At 45.7% G+C, this 21,865-nt stretch overlaps 1 protein-coding gene across 5 annotated transcripts in view; it reads left to right on the forward strand.

The window, feature by feature from the left end:
* LOC123795729 (uncharacterized) overlaps positions 1–21,865 on the forward strand; it is a 486,557-nt gene that overhangs the window by 41,050 nt on the left and 423,642 nt on the right. For 4 of the 5 annotated variants that reach the window (XR_015722978.1, XM_087858964.1, XM_087858965.1 and 1 more), the window contains exon 5: positions 8,474–8,650. Coding sequence is in view for 3 of the 5 variants with exons in the window: in XM_087858964.1 (XP_087715090.1) it covers positions 8,474–8,650 (177 nt within the window). In the remaining 2 variants the exon portion in view is untranslated. Of the gene's footprint in view, positions 1–8,473; positions 8,651–21,865 lie in introns of those variants that run through there. The other variant, XM_087858967.1, reaches the window with a different exon arrangement.

Below are 21,865 nucleotides of genomic sequence, written 5' to 3' on the forward strand. Positions count from 1 at the left end.
CTGAATGCATTTATGGCACTTCCTGTTATATCTTGGGCATGGCCGGGCCTGAGTTGATTAACCACTGTGGGGGGGCACACATGGAGAGGTAAAGACCTATATATGGCATGCTCAGGCAGGCCTACGAGGCCCCAGGACAGAGCATGATATCCAGAAGGCAGAGAGACAGGCAGCTGGGGTCACCTGGTGAAGCTAGGAGCATAGGGTAGTCACCACTGGAATACCAGGGATCCTGATGGACCAGTGCGGCCCTGTCCCCCTTGAACAAAAGAGTACAGCTGATGCGAAGGGGCCCAGCAGCCAGCAACCAGCAAGCACCTACCACAAGTAGCAAAGCGCCCCCTGGAGTTTAGCAGAAGAGTTTCCATCCCTGGAAAAGCTCCCCCTACCAGAGTGTGGGAGTTCAGAACCAAGGTTAAGGGTGATTGGGAGAGGAATCAGGCAAGAGGACCATCAGGTTGATTGAACTGCTAGACACAGGATCCACGTGGGAGATCAGATCTTGGAAAAGACTCCGGCAGCACCCTGGGGCTAGACGTGTTTGTTTTGGGGGCAGAGACATCTATCGCTTACTGTCTGCATAACCTTCAACAAATTGTTTAATTTCTTTGTGTGTCCCTGGTCTCTCTTTGTTCTATTTAAAATAATAACAAGGTCACAGAGTTACTTTAACGACTAAAGGAGGTAACATCTAGGTGCATGATATTGACCGTGAACTATTTGAGGACAGGAACCTGGTAGGTGACTTGGCACAGTCTAACAAACATTTATAAAGGGCCTACTACGTGCCAGATCTTATTCTGACTTTTCTTTCCTAGCACCTAAATCAGAAGCTGGCACGTAGTAGGCCCTTTATAAATGTTTGTTAGACTGTGCCAAGTCACCTACCAGGTGACTGGCATACAGATGTGTTTATGTAGATAGCTAAATTGATCTCTGTAGATATAGATACATAGATTTATGCATATGTGTATAATTGTATAAGCTTCCCTATACATTTATCTAATCATTTATCTGTTATATCTTAGTTTTTGAAACTGAGTATAAGATCAGGGCCAGAGTAGCATGTGTTAAGTGGTGACAGTCCTCAGTCGGAGAATGTGAGGCCAGGGCTCTTAAACCCCTGAGAGAGAGAGAAAAGATTCAGAGACAGGTGAGTACTCAGCAGACTGACTTGCTTGTCCTAAGTTACCATCTCCACTTAAATGTTGTGAAAACCAAAGTTTAGAGTGATTTTCCTAAAGCATTTATCACTATTCATTTTCATGTTTCTGACCTTTAAAAAAAAAAGAGAGAGAGAGACTCAGCTGATGTCTTTCTGGGAAGATTCCAGTTAAGTATGCAGTAGGTATCACCGTTTTCCTGTTTGCCTGGGAGGCACCTTTTGCAGGGTTGATGAAGTGTCTCACTGATTTTCTAGACTGTGATGTACTTACATAAAGTTTTTGGTGTTATCTTTGATCCAGTGAAGCCTAGAGCTGCCCTCTGCTCTATGGAGAAAGTGGAATTTGAGATCAACCTTGAGTGACAGACGGCTCCGTCAACAGCACACAGCATACATGGGCTGGAAGTGAAGGCTTTGGCCGCAGAGGAAACTGTGTCCGAGTCATGGGCTGCCATTTACTAAATGTGATTTTATGCACGCTACTTCTCTTCTTTAAAGCCTCGGTTTACTCATTGGTGAAAGGGTTAAAATAATAGTACCTACCTGATAGAGTTTCCATGGCCCTTGAAAGAAATAACACCAATAAAATACTCAATACCGTGCTTGGCACAGCATACGCGCTCAATATGGTTTAGTTGTTTATATAAGGAAGGAGGGAGGGATGTATGTATAGGTGAGAACAACCGTCTAGACGCTGGTGAGGATGAGGAAGGAGCCCGGTGTCCCTCTGGGTTGGCTGGTGTGGAGGGCAGGGCTTGGAGGAGCCATGAGAAATGTGGATGGTGCAGAGGGAGTGATTTGTTCATGGAGAGCTTTAAAAGGGAAGTTAGCTGGATATGGAAAGTCCTGGTGGGTTTTTGAACATGTTGTCTTGCAAAATAGTGCAACAAAAGTTTAGGATTTCCTTTTAGAAACTGCAAAATTCCTTTCAGACCCTAGTGATGGATTTTATCCTTTCCAAATTTGGGGGGTTAAGAATGGTTCCACCCATTTTAAAGATGATGATGTTGTGGCCCAGGAAGATAAAAATTGGCCCATGGTCACTTTTTAAATGCACCTCATTTATTGGGCGTGGGTTAAGTCGGCATGTATGAGGGTAACCCATGGAAGGGGACACGAACCAGCCTGTGAAAAATACTTTCCATAGGGAAGACATTCGACAAGTACTAACTCCCCTTGCTCCTGTCTTAGTTCTAGAGACTGGGCTCCTGCTATATTCTCAGGACCAAGCCTCAGATTCGCCCACCTCTGGGTAGCTCTTTGGTCCTTCTATGCCCGTGTCCCTGTATGGATAATGTCCTTGGGGCTTGACAACTTTCTGGACTGAGGCTCTTTCTTGGAACCCAGCCCGTGGCTGTGGCTGCTCCTTCTTGCAGACTTTGGAATGGAACCACTGGCCTCTGCTGGCCTACCTGTCTACACGTCACCATGACCAAGCCTCTTGTGGGACACCCTATCTCATAGCCCCTTGGTGTGACTTCCTCCGTGGCATTTCCGCCATTGCCCACAGAGTACCTGCATCCAGGTGTCAGGGAGCCACATCCCGAGGTCCTGAGCTCTGTCAGTCTGATCTCTCCTCTCTTTCCAAGTTGCTTCTCCAGCAGTGGAGCTTGTTTAAAGCAGAGATGCGTGGGGTTCATTCTAGACCAACTGAATCAGGAGCCCCCATGGTGTGGCCCAGGAATCTGTATGTTTAAAAATGTCTTCCCGGGTGAATCGTGATACAGCTGTTTCACAGGCCAGCTTTCGGAAAACACTGAGATGGGTACTTTGACTACGTGGCCTCCAAGGCCTATTACAACTCAGTGAGTCTATGGTTTGTTCACAGTTAGGTCAGTATTATGAATTAAATTCAGGTCAGTACATGTCCTTTCCTAGGGGTTTCTAGAACTGCTTCTTCAAGAGTAAAAATCATTTAATCTCCCCTCCATATCTCCTCTGGATGAACCCATCTTATCGATCTCTACGTAGGTACTACAAGTCCTGCAGGATACCTTGGAAGTGCCCCTGCTTCCGCAGCCGGCTTAACATTTCCAGTATGTTCTCATTCTGAGGCACCCACGAGGCAGGCTCCTCGCCATGTTTGAAGCCTGACCTTGCTTACGGGCTCCTTGCCATCACCGCCTCAGCCTAGTTTCAAGTTTCCTCTTAGAAATGACAATCTGCTCCTATTCAAAGCCGTCTTTATCAAAGCCATTTCTTTGAACTCTTCTGAAGAATGATCTGGGAACATCTAAGATTTAATGTCCTTTAAAATACTGTGGGGAAAAAAAAGAGAGTTCTGTCTATATTGAATCCTCCAGATTCATTAGTTACCAGGTTGGCTCTTACCGATGTACAGGAACTTTTGTGGATGCACTGAGGCTTTCTAAAAATTGGTTTTATAAACCGAGAACCTTGGAAGCTTGTCAGCATCTTCCCACAGAGGTGCTTTAGCCTTTTATATATTTGTATGTCATTTCCTTTCACCCTTCCACATGCCAGGGGGTGCCGTGTATCAACGCTTGTCATTGTGTTGCTTTCCAGCGACTGTACTTGCATACTGCAGAGGGTTCTGTGGTCGTAAAGAGTGGCCTTATCAGGGACCAGTTTAGCCCCTGACCATTCACATGCTTCCCTGAACAAGTTAGGTTTTCTAAGTCTTAGTTTCATAGGCATGCAAGTTCCTGATGTTTCCTAACCAAGACTATCCTGGCATGACATAGGAGTACGTCAGTCTGTGAGGAACGTGAAGGAGTTAACATTAAGGAAGGAACGTCATGGAGGTGGAATTAGAGGCCCGCACTCAGACAAGAAGAAGACAAGAGGACCCGGAGAGAGCCACAGGGTCTCATCCTCTCCCTGACCGTGGATATTTTGGTTAGCTTGCCACGTCAGTACGTATTTATCATCTTAAATATCTTTCCCCACCTAGCTATTTTCAGGCTGCGATATTCCCCTTCTCCAGATGTTGAGCGCAGGCTGGATCTGGAAGAGACTGAGAGAACTTCACGTCCAGGAGTGCTGATGTTGGCCACAGCAGACATCCCCCCTCCAACAGGTGTTTAGGACATGGTACCATGATGGGACACAGGAGTGATTTGGTTATCTGGCCAATTCTCATTCTCTTACCATTGAATCTCCAAACCAGGAAAAAATGGAGCTTGTATAACTCTAAAGTAACACACGGTATTTTTCATGAGTCAGTAGAGTCTTTTAAAGACCACAGAGAGAAAGAGAGCATTTCCCCCTTGTTTCCAGACAGGAAGATCTGGGGTTGAGGGTAGTCAGGTTTACTATAGTGGACTTCCAATCAATTCACGAAGGAGGCTGGCTAGATGCAGGAAGGGTCACAGAGGTCCAGAGATGCTAAGTGATTGGAGAACGGGGGCCGGGGGGAGGGGCTTTGGGGAGGTGGGGAGGGTTGGGGGAGGTGGGGATCCTTTCCCTGAGGGCTTCAGAAAGGCAGCTCATATTGTCATTAGAGAATATTCAGTCCAAGTTCCAAACACAGTTTATATGTCCTCCCTGATTTTTAATTTGTCAAATAAATTCTGAAATTTAATTACTTAATTATTAGGTCTCAAAAACAGTTACTCTTTTAACCAGAGACCGTAATAGTATGCTAATTAAAGTGGAATTAATTTTAAGATGTTAAAATATATTTGAAGCCACTCATAGTAATTCTGAGACAACAAAAGTAAAATGGGACAAAATGTCCAAAAAAATGTCCAATACCTGTCTTTTACTTCATGCTAAAGAAAATAAATTTAAAATTTGACATTAGCTAGATTTTCGGTTTAATACGGAGATAGAGGCGTGCTAGAGGTGCCTTATCTGTCCCCCCTAACATTCCATGAACGTCCCTTTGAAAATGTGTAATTTAAAAAATATTGTATAGGGGCTCCTGGGTGGCTCAGTCGGTTAAGCGTCTGCCTTCAGCTCGGGTTATGATCCCAGGGTCCTGGGATCAAGCCCCGCATCCGGGCTTCTCCCTCTCCCTCTCCCCCTACCCTGTGCTCATCCCCCCTCTCTCTCAAATAAATAAGTAAAATCTTTAAAAAAATAAAAAAATAAAAAGCCTTGTATATTCCCTATAAGCAGGATACAGGAAGATAATATGCAGGACTCTGAGAGGATTTTCACAAACTGCCACGTCAGTGGTGTTGGACTGAGAAGCACAGTCGTGGCCTCTATTTGCTCCAACCTCTGCCTTGGAAAAGTACACATCGTCTGGCAGAAGACAGCGGAAAGCTCTCTGTTACCATACAGCCTGTTCCTAGCTCCGGCATTCCAACCAGAAAGTCAGGCAACCGCATTGCTTTCCACATGAGGACAGTATTTTTTAGGCAGCCAGATCGGTCCTCTCCTCCTCTTTTCTTTCTTCTCTCTTCATTCTTGATTAGAGACTTGAGGTCTCAGTAGAAACTGTGCCAGATGTGTCAGACAGCACAGTGACATGTTAGGGTGTAATTGGTGTGGGTGTGCTGTGTTGGGATTGTCAACATGCCAGACCGAGGCAGATGCAAGAGCTGGAAGCATGAGTGAGTGTGTATGGATGCAGGAGGGGGAATGCGGGGGCTCTGTGACTGACTCGTCTTTGGAAAAGAGGTAACAGTAGACTGAGCCTAAGTATTTAACATAGTCAAAAGACTCTGGCAGTGAGAGAAGGAGGTTCGTGTGTTTATTTAGCAAGGATTTATTGAGTATCTACTATATACAACAGATGCTGTTTTGGTGCTAGAGAAATACCAGTGAGAGAGAGAAACTAGGTCTGGTTCTACTAGGGAAAACTGGGGAATTGGTGGAGGGAGAGGGACAAGAATAAGCAAACTGTTGAAAAATATAATTTTTGATAATCATCAGTGCCGTGAACAAAATAAGATGGGGTGGTGAGGCAGAATGAATGGGGCTCCTTAGGCCAATCCACTGTGGCCCCAACATAGACTGACTGGGCCCAGCACTGCAGGACTTGTCCAGAAGAAACAAGAACAAATGGGGTAGAAGAAACAGAATTCGATCCTTACCGTACTCTGTTATGCAGACACTATTATTATCTTGTTTTACAGATGAAAAAATAACCTGAGACAATCTATGAGCAAAGAAAAATTCTCATGAGAAGAAATACAAGCCATTGATAGACATTTGGAACTTGTTAAAATTCACGAGTAATGAAATAAACACACTCGTAATAAAAGGGATGAAATTTAAAATTGCAATTAGATACCATTTTCAGTCAATCAAATTTGCAAAGATTGAAAAAAAAGACCAAATTATTGCTAGCGATCGTGGCATAAATGTGACCCCTCTCATTTGCTGCTGAGAAGATAGTTAATTGGTGCATCTTTTAAGTAAAACAATCCTACCTGTAGGAATAAGTCTCAAGGAAATTACCAGAAAAGCAAATAAAGATTAATATACTAGATGTTAATTGCAGTACTATTTATAATTATAACTGCATTTCCCAGTTTCCCTTGGCAAGGTGTGGCCACACAAGCAAGCTGTGGCCAACAGCACGTGGGCAAAAATGACGTATGCCGCTTCCAGATCATGTTCCTAAAAGAAAGCGGTTTGCCCTCCATGTCCTCTTTTCTCCTTTCCAAAGGCTAATGTATGGACCCAGCAGTGGGTGAACTGGTTTTGACCATGACGACAGGAACAACACTCTAAGGAATAACAGAATAATAAGATTGAAGGAGCCTTGGTCCCCGATGATCTTGTGGAGTAGAGCTTCTCCCTGCTGAACCTATCAGATGGAATTTTAACAAGAGATAGAACCTTCTATCTTGTCCTCAGCCATTGTCATCTGGCTTCCTTTGCAACAGCTGAACCAATACCCTAACTACGACAGACAGCAACTGTGTAAAATATATAAAGTTTTTCATTCTTTATTATTACAATTATCTAATACACACACTGATGGTCTTAATAATAAAACTAAGTAGCAAATCCCCACAGAAGATTTGTTAATAAAAGCAGAATGCTTAACACTATCTCTCCACTGTCTTGGCAATCAGATGTTCCTGTTTCACAAAAATTCTTAGGTATAACTTGAAAAAAAAAGCAGGACCAGGGGCACCTGGTGGGCTCAGTCAGTTAAGCATCTGCCGTAGGCTCAGGTCAGGATCTCAGGGTCCTGGGATCGAGTCCTGCGTCGGGCTTCCTGCTCAGCGGCAAGTCTGCTTCTCTCCCCCACCTCCTGGCTTGTGCTATTTCTCTCGTTCTCTCTCTCAAATAAATAAATAAATTAAAAAAAAAAAGCGGGATCAGAAGCAATTATAAAAATGTGAAAGTTATGTTTAGTTCCTTAAGTTTTTTTTTAATTTTAAAAATTTTAAATATTTATTATTCAAGTCTAGTTGACATTTGATGTTATATTAGTTTTGGGTATACAGCATAGTGATCCAACAATTCTTTTTTTCTTTTTAAAGATTTTATTTATTTATTTGACAGAGACAGCCAGCGAGAGAGGGAACACAGCAGGGGGAGTGGGAGAGGGAGAAACAGGCTCCTAGCAGAGGAGCCTGATGTGGGGCTCGATCCCAGAACGCTGGGATCACGCCCTGAGCCAAAGGCAGACGCTTAAAGACTATGCCACCCAGGCGCCCCTGATCCAACAATTCTATGCATTATTCAGTACTCACCACAATAAGTATAGTCACCATCCATTACCATACAATGTTACGAAATTATTCTTTAAGGTTTTAACTTCATCTCAAACCTGTGAAATGTTAGTGGCAATTGTTTTGTTTTCTGCCCCCATGCATTGCTTCCGGAATGGGATATTGTGCGCTATGTTATCCCGTTGGCATTGTCAGAGATTTATCCCTATGGATTGAGCAACTGTTCTAGTTTTGGGGGAGAAGGTGGAGCTTCTTGCACCCTGAGTGGTTGTATAAAAGCCAGTTGTTAGGAAAGAGAAACAGGAATGAGAGACACGCCTTTCTCTTGGGGCAACTTTACTTCCTTCTCTTCATCGGCATCATTCGCTAGAACCTGGATAAGCCATCAGCATGGGCTCCTGGGGGCCTGCTCAACTGCCTTGTGATATCTTAGTGCTCTAGCAAAGTAAAACTTTGGTAGAGTGGGAGCAAGAGCTGGGATCGGCAGGTGGGGACACAGACATATAAGTGGAGACTGAATTATGAGGGGGAGAGGGTACATGGTAGAAGGTCAAGTCCACATCCAAGCTTGGGAGAGGCAATTATGGTCTAGTGTCACACAGGCTTTGAAATCCAGAGGAAGGGGACGAGGCTTTTAAACTCTAGGGATGGATGATAGGACAATGAAGAAGAGCAGTGTCTCTAAGAAAATCTCTTGAAATTTTAGGAAGAAGAGAAAGGACAAAACCCAGCCGTCAGAGTCATCAGCTGGCCGGACAGAGACTAAGCGGCAAGGCCCAGGCCACGACTGAAGCAGAGGGCCAGACTGCCAGCTGGCTTTGCTGCCCTGTGAGAAGAGAGACCCCGGACATTCAAGAGGCCTGGACGGGGGAGATGAGAACAGGTAAGGAGTTCTCACATTCATTGAGCATTTAACATTCCATATACTCTATTTAATTTTTGCAGCAAGCCTGGGAGCACTCTTCGCAGAAAGGTTTAATGATTTGATCCAAGATCATGAATTTATTAAGGGGAGGTTGTCGTTCTGACTGACTCTAAAATCCATATTCTTTCATTCCTGCCATTCTGGGGCTTTTCAGGGATTGCTTCCCATTATCCTTCCAGAAGGTGAGCGTTAGAGAAGTCTATTACCCAACCCTGATGGCTTGCAGGATGAGAATGATTGACGTGTTCCCCGTAGGCCTCTTGTTAGTTCACACAGAGAGGAGGAAGCTGGGGGTAGATAGGACGCTGCCTAATCAGGAGTCTGAAGGTGCTACTGTCCCACCTTCCCAGAAGCTTAACTTGCTACCTACCAGATTCATTCCAGGCAGCCGTGAGCTGTCTGTCGGTGCCCATAGCCGTTTTCCAAAGAATCCTCAGGACCCTATTAGCCTTTAAAGGAAATGTTATGGTAAAATATGAGAAGATGCTCAGTCTTGTAACGGATCAGGTAAAAGCAAATCAAATGAACCTTTAGATACTATTTTCATGCCATCAGCGAGAGATGAATTATAAATATTTTAATATCCCGTGTCTTCGGAAGTGTAGACAAAATGGGACTCCCGTTTGCTGTTGGTAGGCATGTAAGCTGGCAACACTTATTAAAATTTACCCAGAAATTTCACCTTATAGAAATAACCGTGGAAGTATGCAAGGATATGTGTACAATGGCATTTATTCCGGAACTGTTTAAAAATTAAAAACCGAGGGGCGCCTGGGTAGCACAGTGGTTAAGCATCTGCCTTCGGCTCAGGGCATGATCCCGGTGTTATGGGATCGAGCCCCACATCAGGCTCCTCCACTAAGAGCCTGCTTCTTCCTCTCCCACTCCCCCTGCTTGTGTTCCCTCTCTCACTGGCTGTCTCTCTCTATCAAATAAATAAATAAAATCTTTAAAAAAAAAAATTAAAAACCGAGGGGCGCCTGGGTGGCTCAGGCAGTTAAGCGTCTGCCTTTGGCTCAGGTCATGATCTCGGGGTCCTGGGATGGAGTCTAGCATCAGGCTGGAGGTTCAGCGAGGAGTCTGCTTCTCTCTCTCTCCCTCTGCCCCCCCCCACTCGTTCTCTCATTCTCTCTCATACAAATAAATAAATACTATCTTAAAAAAATTAAAAGCTGAAACCAAGTAAATATCCATCCATAAAAAAAGTTAAATTACAGCGCATTTGTTCCTAAGGAGTATGATGAAGCCTTTAAATAGGTGGTTGAACTGTCTATACTTACGCGGAGGGGTACCCGGGATATAAGGGGTGCAAAAGCAAACTAATGAGAACAGCAAAAAATAATACACACCTGTGAGTGGAGAAAGGTCAGGAAGGATCCATACCACGTAGTGGTTATGTTAGAGGAGAGAAGGTAGAACGGGGCAGGGATGGATGAGGTGAGCCTCACTCTTCACCTGCGTCTTTGTGGTTTGAATTTTGGGACGATCTATTAAACGTGTTACTATTACAATTGAAAATAAATTCATAAAATAAAAGCGAGGAACAGTCAGTGGTAGGCAATTATCTTTCGGAGCTGGAGGCAGAGGACAGCAACTTGAGGTCATGAGTGATTCTGGACTAGTGCCTACCACAGAAATACAGACACCTGCTAAAATCTGCTCCACTTAGGCAAGCCAAAAACACCGCTCCAGGCAGGACTGCGCTGCGGGAGCGGGCGTCTCATTTCTCCTACCTACCAGTAGATTCCAGCCGGAGCTCCTCGGAGCGTTATTCCCTATTCCCCAGCCCTTCCTTTGACTCTGAACTTCAGAATGACCTCCTCTTTCTCCCCAGAAGCTATTTTTTTAATACTTTCTCTTCCCCTCAATTTACATTTTAATGCTTGGTGGGTTCATGACACTGTAAGATTCTTTATAATAGGGACCTGAGATACTTGCAAAACTTTCGTGAGGTTTTTCCTCGATGAATGAAAGGCAATGCCCCCAAGGAGTTGTCACTGATACATAGTATATGTATGAAATTAAACTCAGAAAATAATGACAGGGAGGTTAATTTCCTTCCCATCATATGTACAGTCGATTTCCTTTCATTTATCTTTGAAAAAAGTAAGGGTTAAAAGGAAGATAGGGAGAAAATCAAGTTTGCGGTAACTGGCTACAGCAGTAACAGCAGGCGGGCACAGCCTGGCTGCTTTACCGTGAGGTGTGTTCCTGGGAGGACCCAAGGCTCTTAGGACCTTGTGGCTTCACGTGGCCCTACTGGGCACTGAAAGGAGGTCCTGAATGTAGCCAGGAAGTGAGCTCTGGCAATGAGACCATTTGACCGACTCATTTGTTCTGCCCTCAACTCCCTCTTCTTTTCGAGAACAACTTCTCAGCACCATCTCAAGCCTTGGAAACAGAATGGCTGTGGCGCCATGTAAGATGATAAGACATGTGCGTGAGATATGATTGGTTTTAGGGCAGCGTCAGAACCGGCTGCGTGATGCCTTATGAGTTTGGTTGGTTATTTACAGCATTGGAAGCTGGATGGCTGATTCTATGCTCATAGCCAACTGCAACTATATTATGCTAGGCTTAGGCTAATAGATCTCTGTGTAAATGACATCAGGGACTCACTCTCCACTCTCTAAATGTGAAAGAAGTCAGGAGCAGACAAATTAGATGAATAAATACTTGCTGTATACGCTACCTGTCCTAGCAGATTAGTCATTCACAAACTTTAGAATACATAAAAGTCACCTGGGGATCTTGTTAAAAATTGTAAATTTCCAGCTCTGCTCCCAGTAATTCTGATGGAGTGGAGCGGGGGTGTATTTTTGACATGGGCCCCAAGTGATTCTTCTGCACGCAGTCAGTGGAGCCCTCTCTCATGGAAGAGCAGAAGCTGCTGGGGTCAGAGAGAGATCTTTCCAAACGTTTTTTTCTGCTTTGATCCTCTTCACATTTATATATTCTTTCACTGTTACCTCGTTACATAGGAACTTGAAAGCTATGGGGGGAGGGGCCGGGAGAGTAGAGAATCCTAGGGCGGCGGGGTGGGGCTCACACATCACAGTCCCCACGCGGGCATGAGGGGCACTCTTCCAGATTCTGGTAATATTTCCTCTATCCCCCCGTTCCACTTACCAGCAGGTGAATCTTTGCTTGGAGAGAAAACAAGTGTCTCTCGGTGGAGAATCTCTGGGTATGAGGAAAAGTGCTAACATTCAATGGACCACGTGTCTTGCACTTTGGGCAACTAGCAGACAGGACCTTGTGCTTGGCCATGTTCCTTCCTTTCGGGGTGGGGGGAGAGAGGATCTGGTTCCTTCTCCCCCCGTGGGGAGTTGCTCTCCTAAGTCTAGTCTTCCATTCATCTGGGCTGGGGCTGGAAGGGCAGGGCGCTGTCTGTGGTTGTGCAGTCTGGGTGTTCATTCCCAAAGGGCAAGCGTGGCTGGAATCCAGTGCAGCTCCCACTGCCCAGCTGGATGTTGGAGCAGGGATAATGGCTGTGCCTGGCCTGAGGAAGGGAGACCTTTTAAAAATCCATGGTGGCTCAGTCCATTAAGCATCTGCCTTCAGCTCAGGTCATGATCTCAGGGTCCTGGGATCGAGTCCCACTTTGGGCTCCTCGCTCAGTGGGGAGCTTGCTTCTCTCTCTCACTATCCCTTTGTGCTCTCCCTCCGTCCCTCTCTCTCTCTCAAGTAAATAAATAAAATCTTAAAAAAAAATCCACACAAGCTCTCTGCTAGTTTTGATACTAATGTGGGAAACAAAGGCAGAAGAAAAATTATGAAATTTTCTTGCTCCCTACAGCCCATTCACAAGTCCTTGAAACAGGCATGGTGACATTCCTCTAGGGACTCACCTGCCTCAGTGTTAATACTTTGCTAAGGGCAGAAGGCAGTCCTAGCCTGACCCCCTCCCCCCAACAGGATCCTGTAAATCTACTTTAACATAAAAATTCCTTTGGAAACTTCCCCTATCTCTAACTGCCCCCAAGATACGTGTTGGCAATCATCTCCCAAGCATCTGGCCCACCGATATACATCTGAAGGGTCTCATGACTAAGGTTTCATTAGACGGCAATGCATGACCTTGTCCCAACAATAGCTAGCCCCCTCAAGGTCCTGGAAACCTTGCTTCCAAAATTCCTCAAGACTTACGCAATCCCTAACCCCTCCCCACTAGAGGGTATATAATGGGCCATTCCTCATGACCCTGGAGCAGCTCTTTCTGCCCACGAATCCTGTCCCTGTGCTTGGCTCTAGACTCCACCCCACCTCACCTCACCGATATCCCACAACCTCATCAATACTGCCAGGTGGCACCCCCAAGCTTCTCTCAGTCTGAATGCCCTCCTTGATGTCCCCGAACTGGATATTGGGGTGACAGGAAGAGAAAACAGAATGAACTTTAGGAAGAACTCTGTTTACTGCTGCATCTTCCAAGAGTTGGAAATCTTTGCTTTCCTGATGATAATTAAGCCTCAAGAAGAGCCCACCCATCTGACCTCCTCCACGCTATATCCATCTACCCATTGGAAAAACAGATTCCTAAGTGAGTGACACGTTATCCCCTTGTGTCCTGTCAATCCTCTCATTTGCCAGTCTCCCCCTTATTGGCTAGACTTGTTTAATGCCTGAGGCCAAGGTACTGCAGTATCTCTTAATTAACTGGTTGCATACAGCTAATTACTTACCCCGGTATCTCATCAGTATACAAAGTATATTGACTTCAAGTTGGAAATGCCTCAGAGGCATTACAAAACTTCTATTAGAAGAGACGCCTTCTTAAATACCAGCCATCCAAGAGCTCGGAAGGAGGATAAGGGAGAAGCTGGGAGGGAACCAGCTGGAAGGAGGGCTTACACTTTTCACTGCAACCCGTCTCCCCACCGTATTTCCTATTCAAAATGATCCCTCACAAGATTTCTCACAACCTACTCCACTCTCCTGGTGATAAAATAATTCCTGAAATGCTGCACCCCACCCTTTCTGAGTGGGCTCACGTCCTGAATACTCCGACTGTAGGAAAATTTAGATAGCTGCCTGTTGCCCATCTTTACAGGTCCTGGAAGCTGCAGGAAACCTTTCTGATTGAGTTTCAGTGCTTGGCTTTCCAGCACCTGCCAACCAGCCTTCCCTCTTGCTGGCCGCAGTATCTGTGGCTTCCTGTACAAAGCTGGACACACTCTCCTTACAGGGAGATTAGCAGGTGCTCAGGAGGGTCGTACAGAACATTAGCTACCTAATCATTAAAGTTCCTAATTGGGGAGTTCTCCCAGGTAGACCATTTATTGTGCTTTCACTGTATGGCCAGGCAGGCACTGGGCGTGTCAAAGGGAATCCAACTCAGTGTTCACGTTCTATCAGCTAAGGACCGGTCTCGATTTTCAGTTGAAAAACTTGAGGTACACGGAATTAGAATAATTTGTCTGAAGTCACACATCTTACTAAAACAAAACTAAACCAAAAAAACGTAGAGGAGAGAGAATGCCTTAAAGGGAAAAGAGACAGTAGTGAAGTACTTCCTCTTGAGAACAGACACTCTTTTGGGGAAAGTATATTTTCCTAATGCTGGATCAGCGGATCGGTGCTGCAGTGGTATTTGCCCGGTTTAGAAACGATTTTGTTTTGTTGGTCTCATTTTATTCTTCCATCCTTTACACTCCGAGGCCTGTCTTAACCAAAATGCAGATTTCAGACATCAAGGTATTTCCACTTTCTCTCCTCTTCTGTCAGTTTAAGAAATATCGGAGTGAGCACTCTTTTTCCTTCTAGAAGCCCAGACTTTGTAAGTGAGTTGTGGGCAAGAGAAAATGCCCACGGATTGGCCAACGTCAGCACCTCTGGATCAATGGTTCACGACCTTGGCTGCTCACAGGAATCCCAGGGTGGGGAGGCCCAAGCCCAACCTGCTGTATTAGCGTCTCTGGGTGTGGACAGGGCTTCAGGGTGTTTGAAAGCTTCTGCTGTTCTCCACGTCTTGGGGAGCGAGGCTCTAGATCAGTGGTTCTCCACGTGGGGCCCCTGGATCTGCAGTATCAGCATCACCAGGGAGTTTTCGGACATGCAAATTCTTGGGCCCAATCCCAGTCCTGCAAATCAGTAACTCAGACAGGGTTGTCCAGCAATCTGGTTTAACAAGCCCCCCGGGTGGCTCGGAGGTAACTAAAGTTTGAGAACCACCGCTAGGTAGCAGTTTTGCCTTTACTTCGGCATTGGGCTTTGGAGAGGTGAGACCCCCACTTATATCCAAAGCACTGGGGGGCTGATTAAAAGGATATCTATGGAAATAAGAGAGCAGGCTTCGTAGGCACCCAGGAAAAGGGGCACAATGCTTGGGATGAGTCGCTGTGGCACCGAGAGGCATCCCCGGACCTGGGATGTGGTCTGGAGCACCGTGCGTGATTCGAGATCTGGAGTGACTGCCCGTGCTGCCTCCTAGTTTGGCCAGCCACAGGAGCTCCTGGTTTCTTCCTCTAGTGCCTTACTGTTATCCTGACTCTCTCTGCCTCTGCCTGCAGCTGAGTGGCTTAGCTGGAATACGGCTGCTGGAGTCAGCATTCTGGCTCATTATCTGTAGGACCTTGGGCGCGTCGTCTCACTTCTCTTGGCCTCAGTGTTCTTGTCTGAAAGGTGGGAACACTAACTGTATCTACCCTATAGATTTATAGCCGCTCAGACACTAAAGCTGTCGTTATTGCCTCTGTGTGTCTTCATGCTTCTCGATACATCTACCACAACTGACCCCCAGTCCAAACCCTGAGTTCAAGCGTTTGAGAAAGAGACACAGATTGCTGTCGTGAGTCACTGTGGTGGTTCCTGGGCCAAACTCTCCCACCAACCATCTGTGGGCGTCCCGTGTATTTACTGTTTGGGGTTTAGATATGCTCTCCTCTGGTCCATGATACCTCACTCACTGAGAAGATCCTTTCATGCTATAACCAAAGGGAGGAAGAGAGCGTGCGTGCTGTTGTACTGGTGCAGGATTTCTATTCCTTCGGTGCCCACGGTTCTTGGTCACGCTGCTTCCAAGAATGAAGACGTAGACCAGATAAAGATTGGTGGGCCACAGAGCAAAGTTCATTGAGTGACAGTACAAAACTCTCGAAGAAGGAGGGGAACTGAGAGGGTTGCCAATTTGGTGTTTAGATCTAGGGGTTTTTATGGGCTCTTTGGTGTGGGCTGTTTTGATCTGTGAACCGTCCCTGGATCTGTCGCCCAATCAGGTTTTTGTCATCTATCTATCCTATGGGAAAGGGTGGAGTGCTCCTTCCAGGGTGGTGTAAAATCCCTATAAGGATGGTTTCCCCCTAGGGCGGGGACCGCTCCTCCCTGCCGGCCTTTCTTCCAGCTCTCCTTCCCGAGTACCAGCAGGACACTCAGCTCGTCCAGGGCACTGGAAACATCCAGGGAACTTACTGTCTTAGCTTGGCCCCGACAGTCTAACCATCTACTGATGGCGTTCTGTGGCCGACTCCACATTTTCACAGGAATCGATCACATTTGAACGTAGCATGTGGGTCACAGGAGTGGAGACCCTGCCGCCCGATGACGGGCCCTCTTGGCCTCTCCATCTGGAGTTGAAGGATCACCAAAGCAGGGAATTTCAGCGCTCAGAAGAGACACCGCTCAGGGGCAGAGGCAAAGGATGCCAACCTCTGAATAAGCACTACGCATTTAAAAAGCCATTTCCTCCCCATCCTCCCTGGAACTTTTAGCATAAATGCCTCTGTGATTATTTAGGCTTGGAGACAACAGGAGCTGATAAGGGTCACGTAGAAGCCCTTTGGGGCTGGTTTCCTGCGACAGAGTTGCTGCGTTCCTATGCTCAGATGTGTGGATCTTGTCCTTCTCCAGTAGTAAAGGGAGTTTAGTGATGAATGCGCCACAGACAAAACGGTTCTTATTTGGCTAAGCAGTAACTACTACCTCTTTCCCTATTTACTGATTTTGGAGTGATGAGATACAGCCATGCCAAGTGTGAAATGCTTCTCTTTATAGTTTTGAATTTGCATGAGAGCATTCCATTTTTGATCATCTGGAATGTCTCTGCTGCTTTTCTTCCTCCTTGTAGGAAAGCAGAGAGAAAAGCCATATAGTAATTATAATGAAAAGTCTTCTAATGATCTGAGGTCCCCCCCATGGTTCCTCTCCCTCCCACCTGCACCCCGCAGTCATCAGCCTTCTGATCAGAAGATTCTAGACCTGGAAGAGCTGCCTGGTTCCACGTCTGACTTGAATATTCAGGGCATATACAGATCCCTTTGAAAGGAAATGCATTCTTACCGATTTCCAGCAATACCTCTTAACACTCTTTAGACAAAAGTACAACTGATAATTGCAAATTAATAACATTGAAGAGCAGATACTGGTTGAACTTAAATCGCCAAAGCTGGATATATTAATGGGAAAACGTGTTGGCATAATTGTTTGCCTTATGACTGTTTTCTGCTTAATCATTGCCAGACATTATTTACATCGTAGTCATTTTCATTATTATTAGTTTGCCACTTTGACAATAAAGTCGCGTTAAACTGTGAGCAGGTTGGTCAACTTGGAACTACAGTCTCCATACTGAAGAACAAAGTATCCTTTAACAAAAGAATGCTTATAGTTTATTTATTGGCGACAGAAACAGAGCACTTGACTGCCACAGCCGGGGACCTTGGATGCTTTGCTTTCCAGCAGTCCTGTGCCATGTAATGACTCAGTCTCCCATCACTTTGTTCAAGTAGTTACCAGTCTTGCACAATGTGCGGTAACACCCTTTGTCCTTGGCGTGGCGTAGCCTCGATTGTAGACGCGAGCACAGAGGCATTCACTGGAAATTGGTATTTATCCAGATGACACGGGCTCTGTTTGCATGAATATTTATCTTTAGGTTACCATCAAAATGAAAACACACCATTATGTTCTGATAGGCGTTTTGGATTTGGGGAAAATCTGAAGACCTTCAGAGGTCCTAAGACTCCAAGTTAAGAAACACCAGTCGGGGGGCGCCTGGGTGGCTCAGTCGTTAAGCGTCTGCCTTCGGCTCAGGGTGTGATCCCGGCGTGATGGGATCGAGCCCCACATCAGGCTCCTCCGCTATGAGCCTGCTTCTTCCTCTCCCACTCCCCCTGCTTGTGTTCCCTCTCTCGCTGGCTGTCTCTCTCTCTCTGTCTAATGAATAAATAAAATCTTTAAAAAAAAAAAAAAGAAAAGAAACACCAGTCGAGTTACCACCTAACTAGGTTTTACCTCATTTCCTTCTCACAAAAACCTGACGAGGTAGACGCGAGCATCAGCCTGGCTTCACAGCCGGGGCTCTGGGCTGTGACAGGGCTCAGGAATTTGCTCAGCACCACACAGGCTGTGAGGGAGGAACCAGGATCCCCTCCCAGGTCCATCTGTCTCCAAAGCCTCTCTCCTTGAGATCTCTCAGGACCCTCACTCCTAGAGATCTGTCCAGAATCCTCAGGCGACTGTGTGATCTTTGGGCAGACAGGGGCTCATGCCTATTCTTTTTATAGTTTCTTGAGGAAACTCAAGGCAAAAGCGGCATTCATAAGCTGAAGGAACACAGCGCCATTTTGCGAGTCAGAAGTCTCAGTGAGAATTCGTTTACCTCCCACATGATTTCTCTCAGAATCTGCCCTAAGGCCATTCGGGCCTGCTCTGGCCATTTTAGGCCTCGCACCTGAGGCCAGTACTAAGTAGTATTGTTGGATGAGAATTGCATCGGAAACTCTGGGTGGAGGTCCTACTTCTTTTTTCTTTCTTTCTTTCTTTTTTTTTAATTATGTTACTCACCAGGGGGGTGGTCCGTCTTCTATTGTTAAAACCCTGTGACCTTGGGCAAGCCGCTTATCTCCTTGGAGCACACGTTTACTATCTTTAAAATGAGGACATTGATAATGAATTGGCAGGCGTGTTGTGAGGGGTCCACGAGGCCCTGTGTATAATATAATATAATATAATATAATATAATATAATATAATATAATATAATATAATATAATAACAACATTATACTCTGTAGCATTTTCCACAGCAGACCAGGTCATTACGTCCTCCACCCCCAGTACTTACGGAGTTCCTAGTAAGTGTCAAGATCTGTGCTGGCACTGGAAATACAAAAATTAGACATAGTCCCTGATCTTCATGAATTCAGAGTCTAGTGAGGGAGGCTGGCGTTTAAAAAGAAAAGAAACAACCCGGCTGTACTGAAACGTGCATAGTTGTAGAAATCCATGCTATGCAAGAGAGGCGGTAATGGAAGTGCCTTAAGAGGCGGTTTAAGTTTTGCAGAGCAGAGACAGGAGCTTATCCTTTGACCATCAATAAAAATGAGAAAAACACAAGGCGGCACGGTGTGCTTGGGAATTAGGTCAGTGAGGTGGGGCCCAGATGAGGTCAGCGTCGCTGGGCCCCCAGAGAGCTCAGGCTCCAGCCTTGTCCTGCTTTTGTCGTATCCTGATTAGATACCGTGGTCATGCCCACCCATGCTATTTCCTCGCTACCCAGAGTGCTAGAAAGTAATTACTTTGTGCCAGTTTAGAATGTACTTTGAGGATGAAAAACATCAAACACAATCTCCATTTAATTGGCTTTTCCTGCTGTTTTTGCATTTGGGCTGCATGACCAGCTCGGAGAACTCCAGGGGCACCTTGACACGGCGTTTCCTCTTGCCCTCCTGGAGAGGGCTCCTTTCCCTTTGGCAGGCTTTTGATTTCCTCCGAATAGATTATCTGGCCTCTGCCGTGTTGCTCTTTTGATGGCCCACTCAGGCCCCCAGGGCTAGAACACACTTGGCCACAATGGGCGTAAACAGTCGATGTTACCCCGATGGCTCTGCAGGAGGCGGGTACCATCGCGCTCCCTCCCCTGTGGTCCATGCCTGCGGACCGGGTACATTAACCTGTCTGTTGGCATCGAACTGGACAGAATAGTTGGCATCGTTCATGCCCAGCTCCTGTGGTCGTTATTGCCTCGTGCCTTTTGTGGAGAGCACAGCTCCTATTACGTTAGTCTACAAATTCAATCAGACCGTGACTCGGGCTGCGTTGATAGCTTCTGAGTGACATTTTCAACAAATGTTCCTAACCGTGCGGATGGCACAGCCTCACCCACGGAGCCAGCGCCGTGCTGATGCGTTTCTCTCGGGCCGCTGCCCGGAACCCTGGGAAACAGTGAAATACCCGTGTATCCCAGACAATGAGAAGAGGATTCCTTCCATGAATTCTGTGGGCCCTTTTGACTGAAACATGATTTTACAGCCTACTTCATAGCCAAGGGCCCTTCTTACAAATAACTTCGCCAGTCTGAATCTGAAAATGTGTGCGTAGTTTCTCCGAAGTGTGGTCCAGATCAGAGGTCTCCCAGGGAGAGTGATCGTACCTATGAGACCATGCATTGGCACACTGGATAAAGATATTAGAACCCGGATATTTGAGGCGTTTGGGTGGCTCCATCGGTTCAGCGGCTGCCTTTGGCTCGGGTCATGATCTCAGGGTCCTGGGATGGAGCCCCATATTGGGCTCCCTGCTCAGTGGGGAGCCTGCTTCTGTCTTTCCTTCTGCACCTTTCCCCTGCTTGTGCTCTCTCTCTCTATCAAATAAATACGTAAAATCTTAAAAAAAAAAGAACCCAGATATTAATTTGCTATATTAAAATGAATGAGTTGGAGTTCTACTCTAGCCAGTAAAGAAACTAGGAGTGACTTGAACTGGTCTAGCTCTCAGACGGTGAGGGTAGCGTGGGGGAAAGGTACTGGTCGCACAGCATGGGCGCCATTCATTAGTTTTTCCCCAGCATCTTGTGATGTCTTGCAGTTTCTGTGAGCTTGATTAAGTGAACAAGGATCTTAAAAGATTTATGTTGTGAAACCTTGTGATAAAGGTAGTATTAGATAATAATTCAAGTCCAAAGGCAGAGCGGATCCCTTCTGACATGAAGTTGACCCATAACTTCAAAATTATGAACAAAACTACTTGACATATGGGTTTTGCTACGGGCTGAATTGTGTCTTCGGCGTCTTCCCCCCGTCTCCCAGTTCATATGTTGAACTCCTAACCCCCAATACCTCAGAACATAACCTTATCTGGAGATAGGATCTTTACAGAGTTCATTTGAGGTCGTTGGGGTGGGCCCTATTCAGTATGACTGGTGTTCTGACAAAAAGAGGGAATTTGGACACAGAAATATGCATAGAGGAAAGACCACGTGAAGACACAGGGAGAAGATGGCCCTTTACGAGCCAGGGAGAGAGGCCCGGGTCAGATTCATTCTTCACAGCTCCGAGCAGGAACCAACCCTGCCAACACCTTCATCGATCGCGGACGTCCAGCCTCCAGAACTGTGGGAAAAGAAGTTGCTGTGGTCGAAGGCACCCAGCCGGCTCTTCATGATGGCAGCCCGAGCAACTAACTCAGATTCACACCCAGTCTCCTTGGCGGTGGGCCTCTGTTCTTACGTGTGATGCCTTGAGGTGTGAGTTAATGACACTGGGAAGGCGCTAAGATTAGACCGACAGTTGAAACTGAGCTTTCAGCACAGGAATACAACCCAAAAGTTCACCAACAATGAACTGTGTTCAGTCACGGCCATCACCAACAATACTGCTGTTAGAGATCTAGGAGGGCCGGAAAGGCTTTTTGTACCACGAATAAAGAAAATAATTGTAAAAATCGTGATGCTTATTTCAATTTATTCTCTAATTATTTTGGAGATTAATTCGTATCTCCATTTTATCATATAGTTAATATGAGAGTGTTACGGTAGTATTTACAAATAAATATACATAAATATAGGTGAGTGCTCCAATATGTTTTTTTGACGGGGTATGTAATTAAAAATGTTTAGGGAACCATTGGCCACGATAATGTGGCTTCGATTCCTTCCTTCTAAACCCAGATCCTTTAGGTCCTTCAGATTCACAACATGATAGAGCAAGTTTTCCAGGCGGTAGAGGTCCTGAAGTAACGAGAGTTTCATTCAGAGAGGAGAATGCTCATGCGTTGTGAGACTCATGCTTTCCTATGAAGATTTCAATAAAAAGACTTTTTTGATGGCTTTCAGGTTTTAGAGACAGTTTCTAAAATGACTTAAATATGTTTCTACATAGAAACTAATTTTTGTTGTTTCTTTTTCCCTTAACATTTGTCTTCTCTTCAATAGCATTGTCAAAATTCTCACAATGGCC

This window comes from Ursus americanus, chromosome 35 (genome assembly GCF_024610735.1).
Source record: "Ursus americanus isolate L20-20 chromosome 35, mUrsAme1.1.p, whole genome shotgun sequence".
NCBI classification, from domain to species: domain Eukaryota; kingdom Metazoa; phylum Chordata; class Mammalia; order Carnivora; family Ursidae; genus Ursus; species Ursus americanus.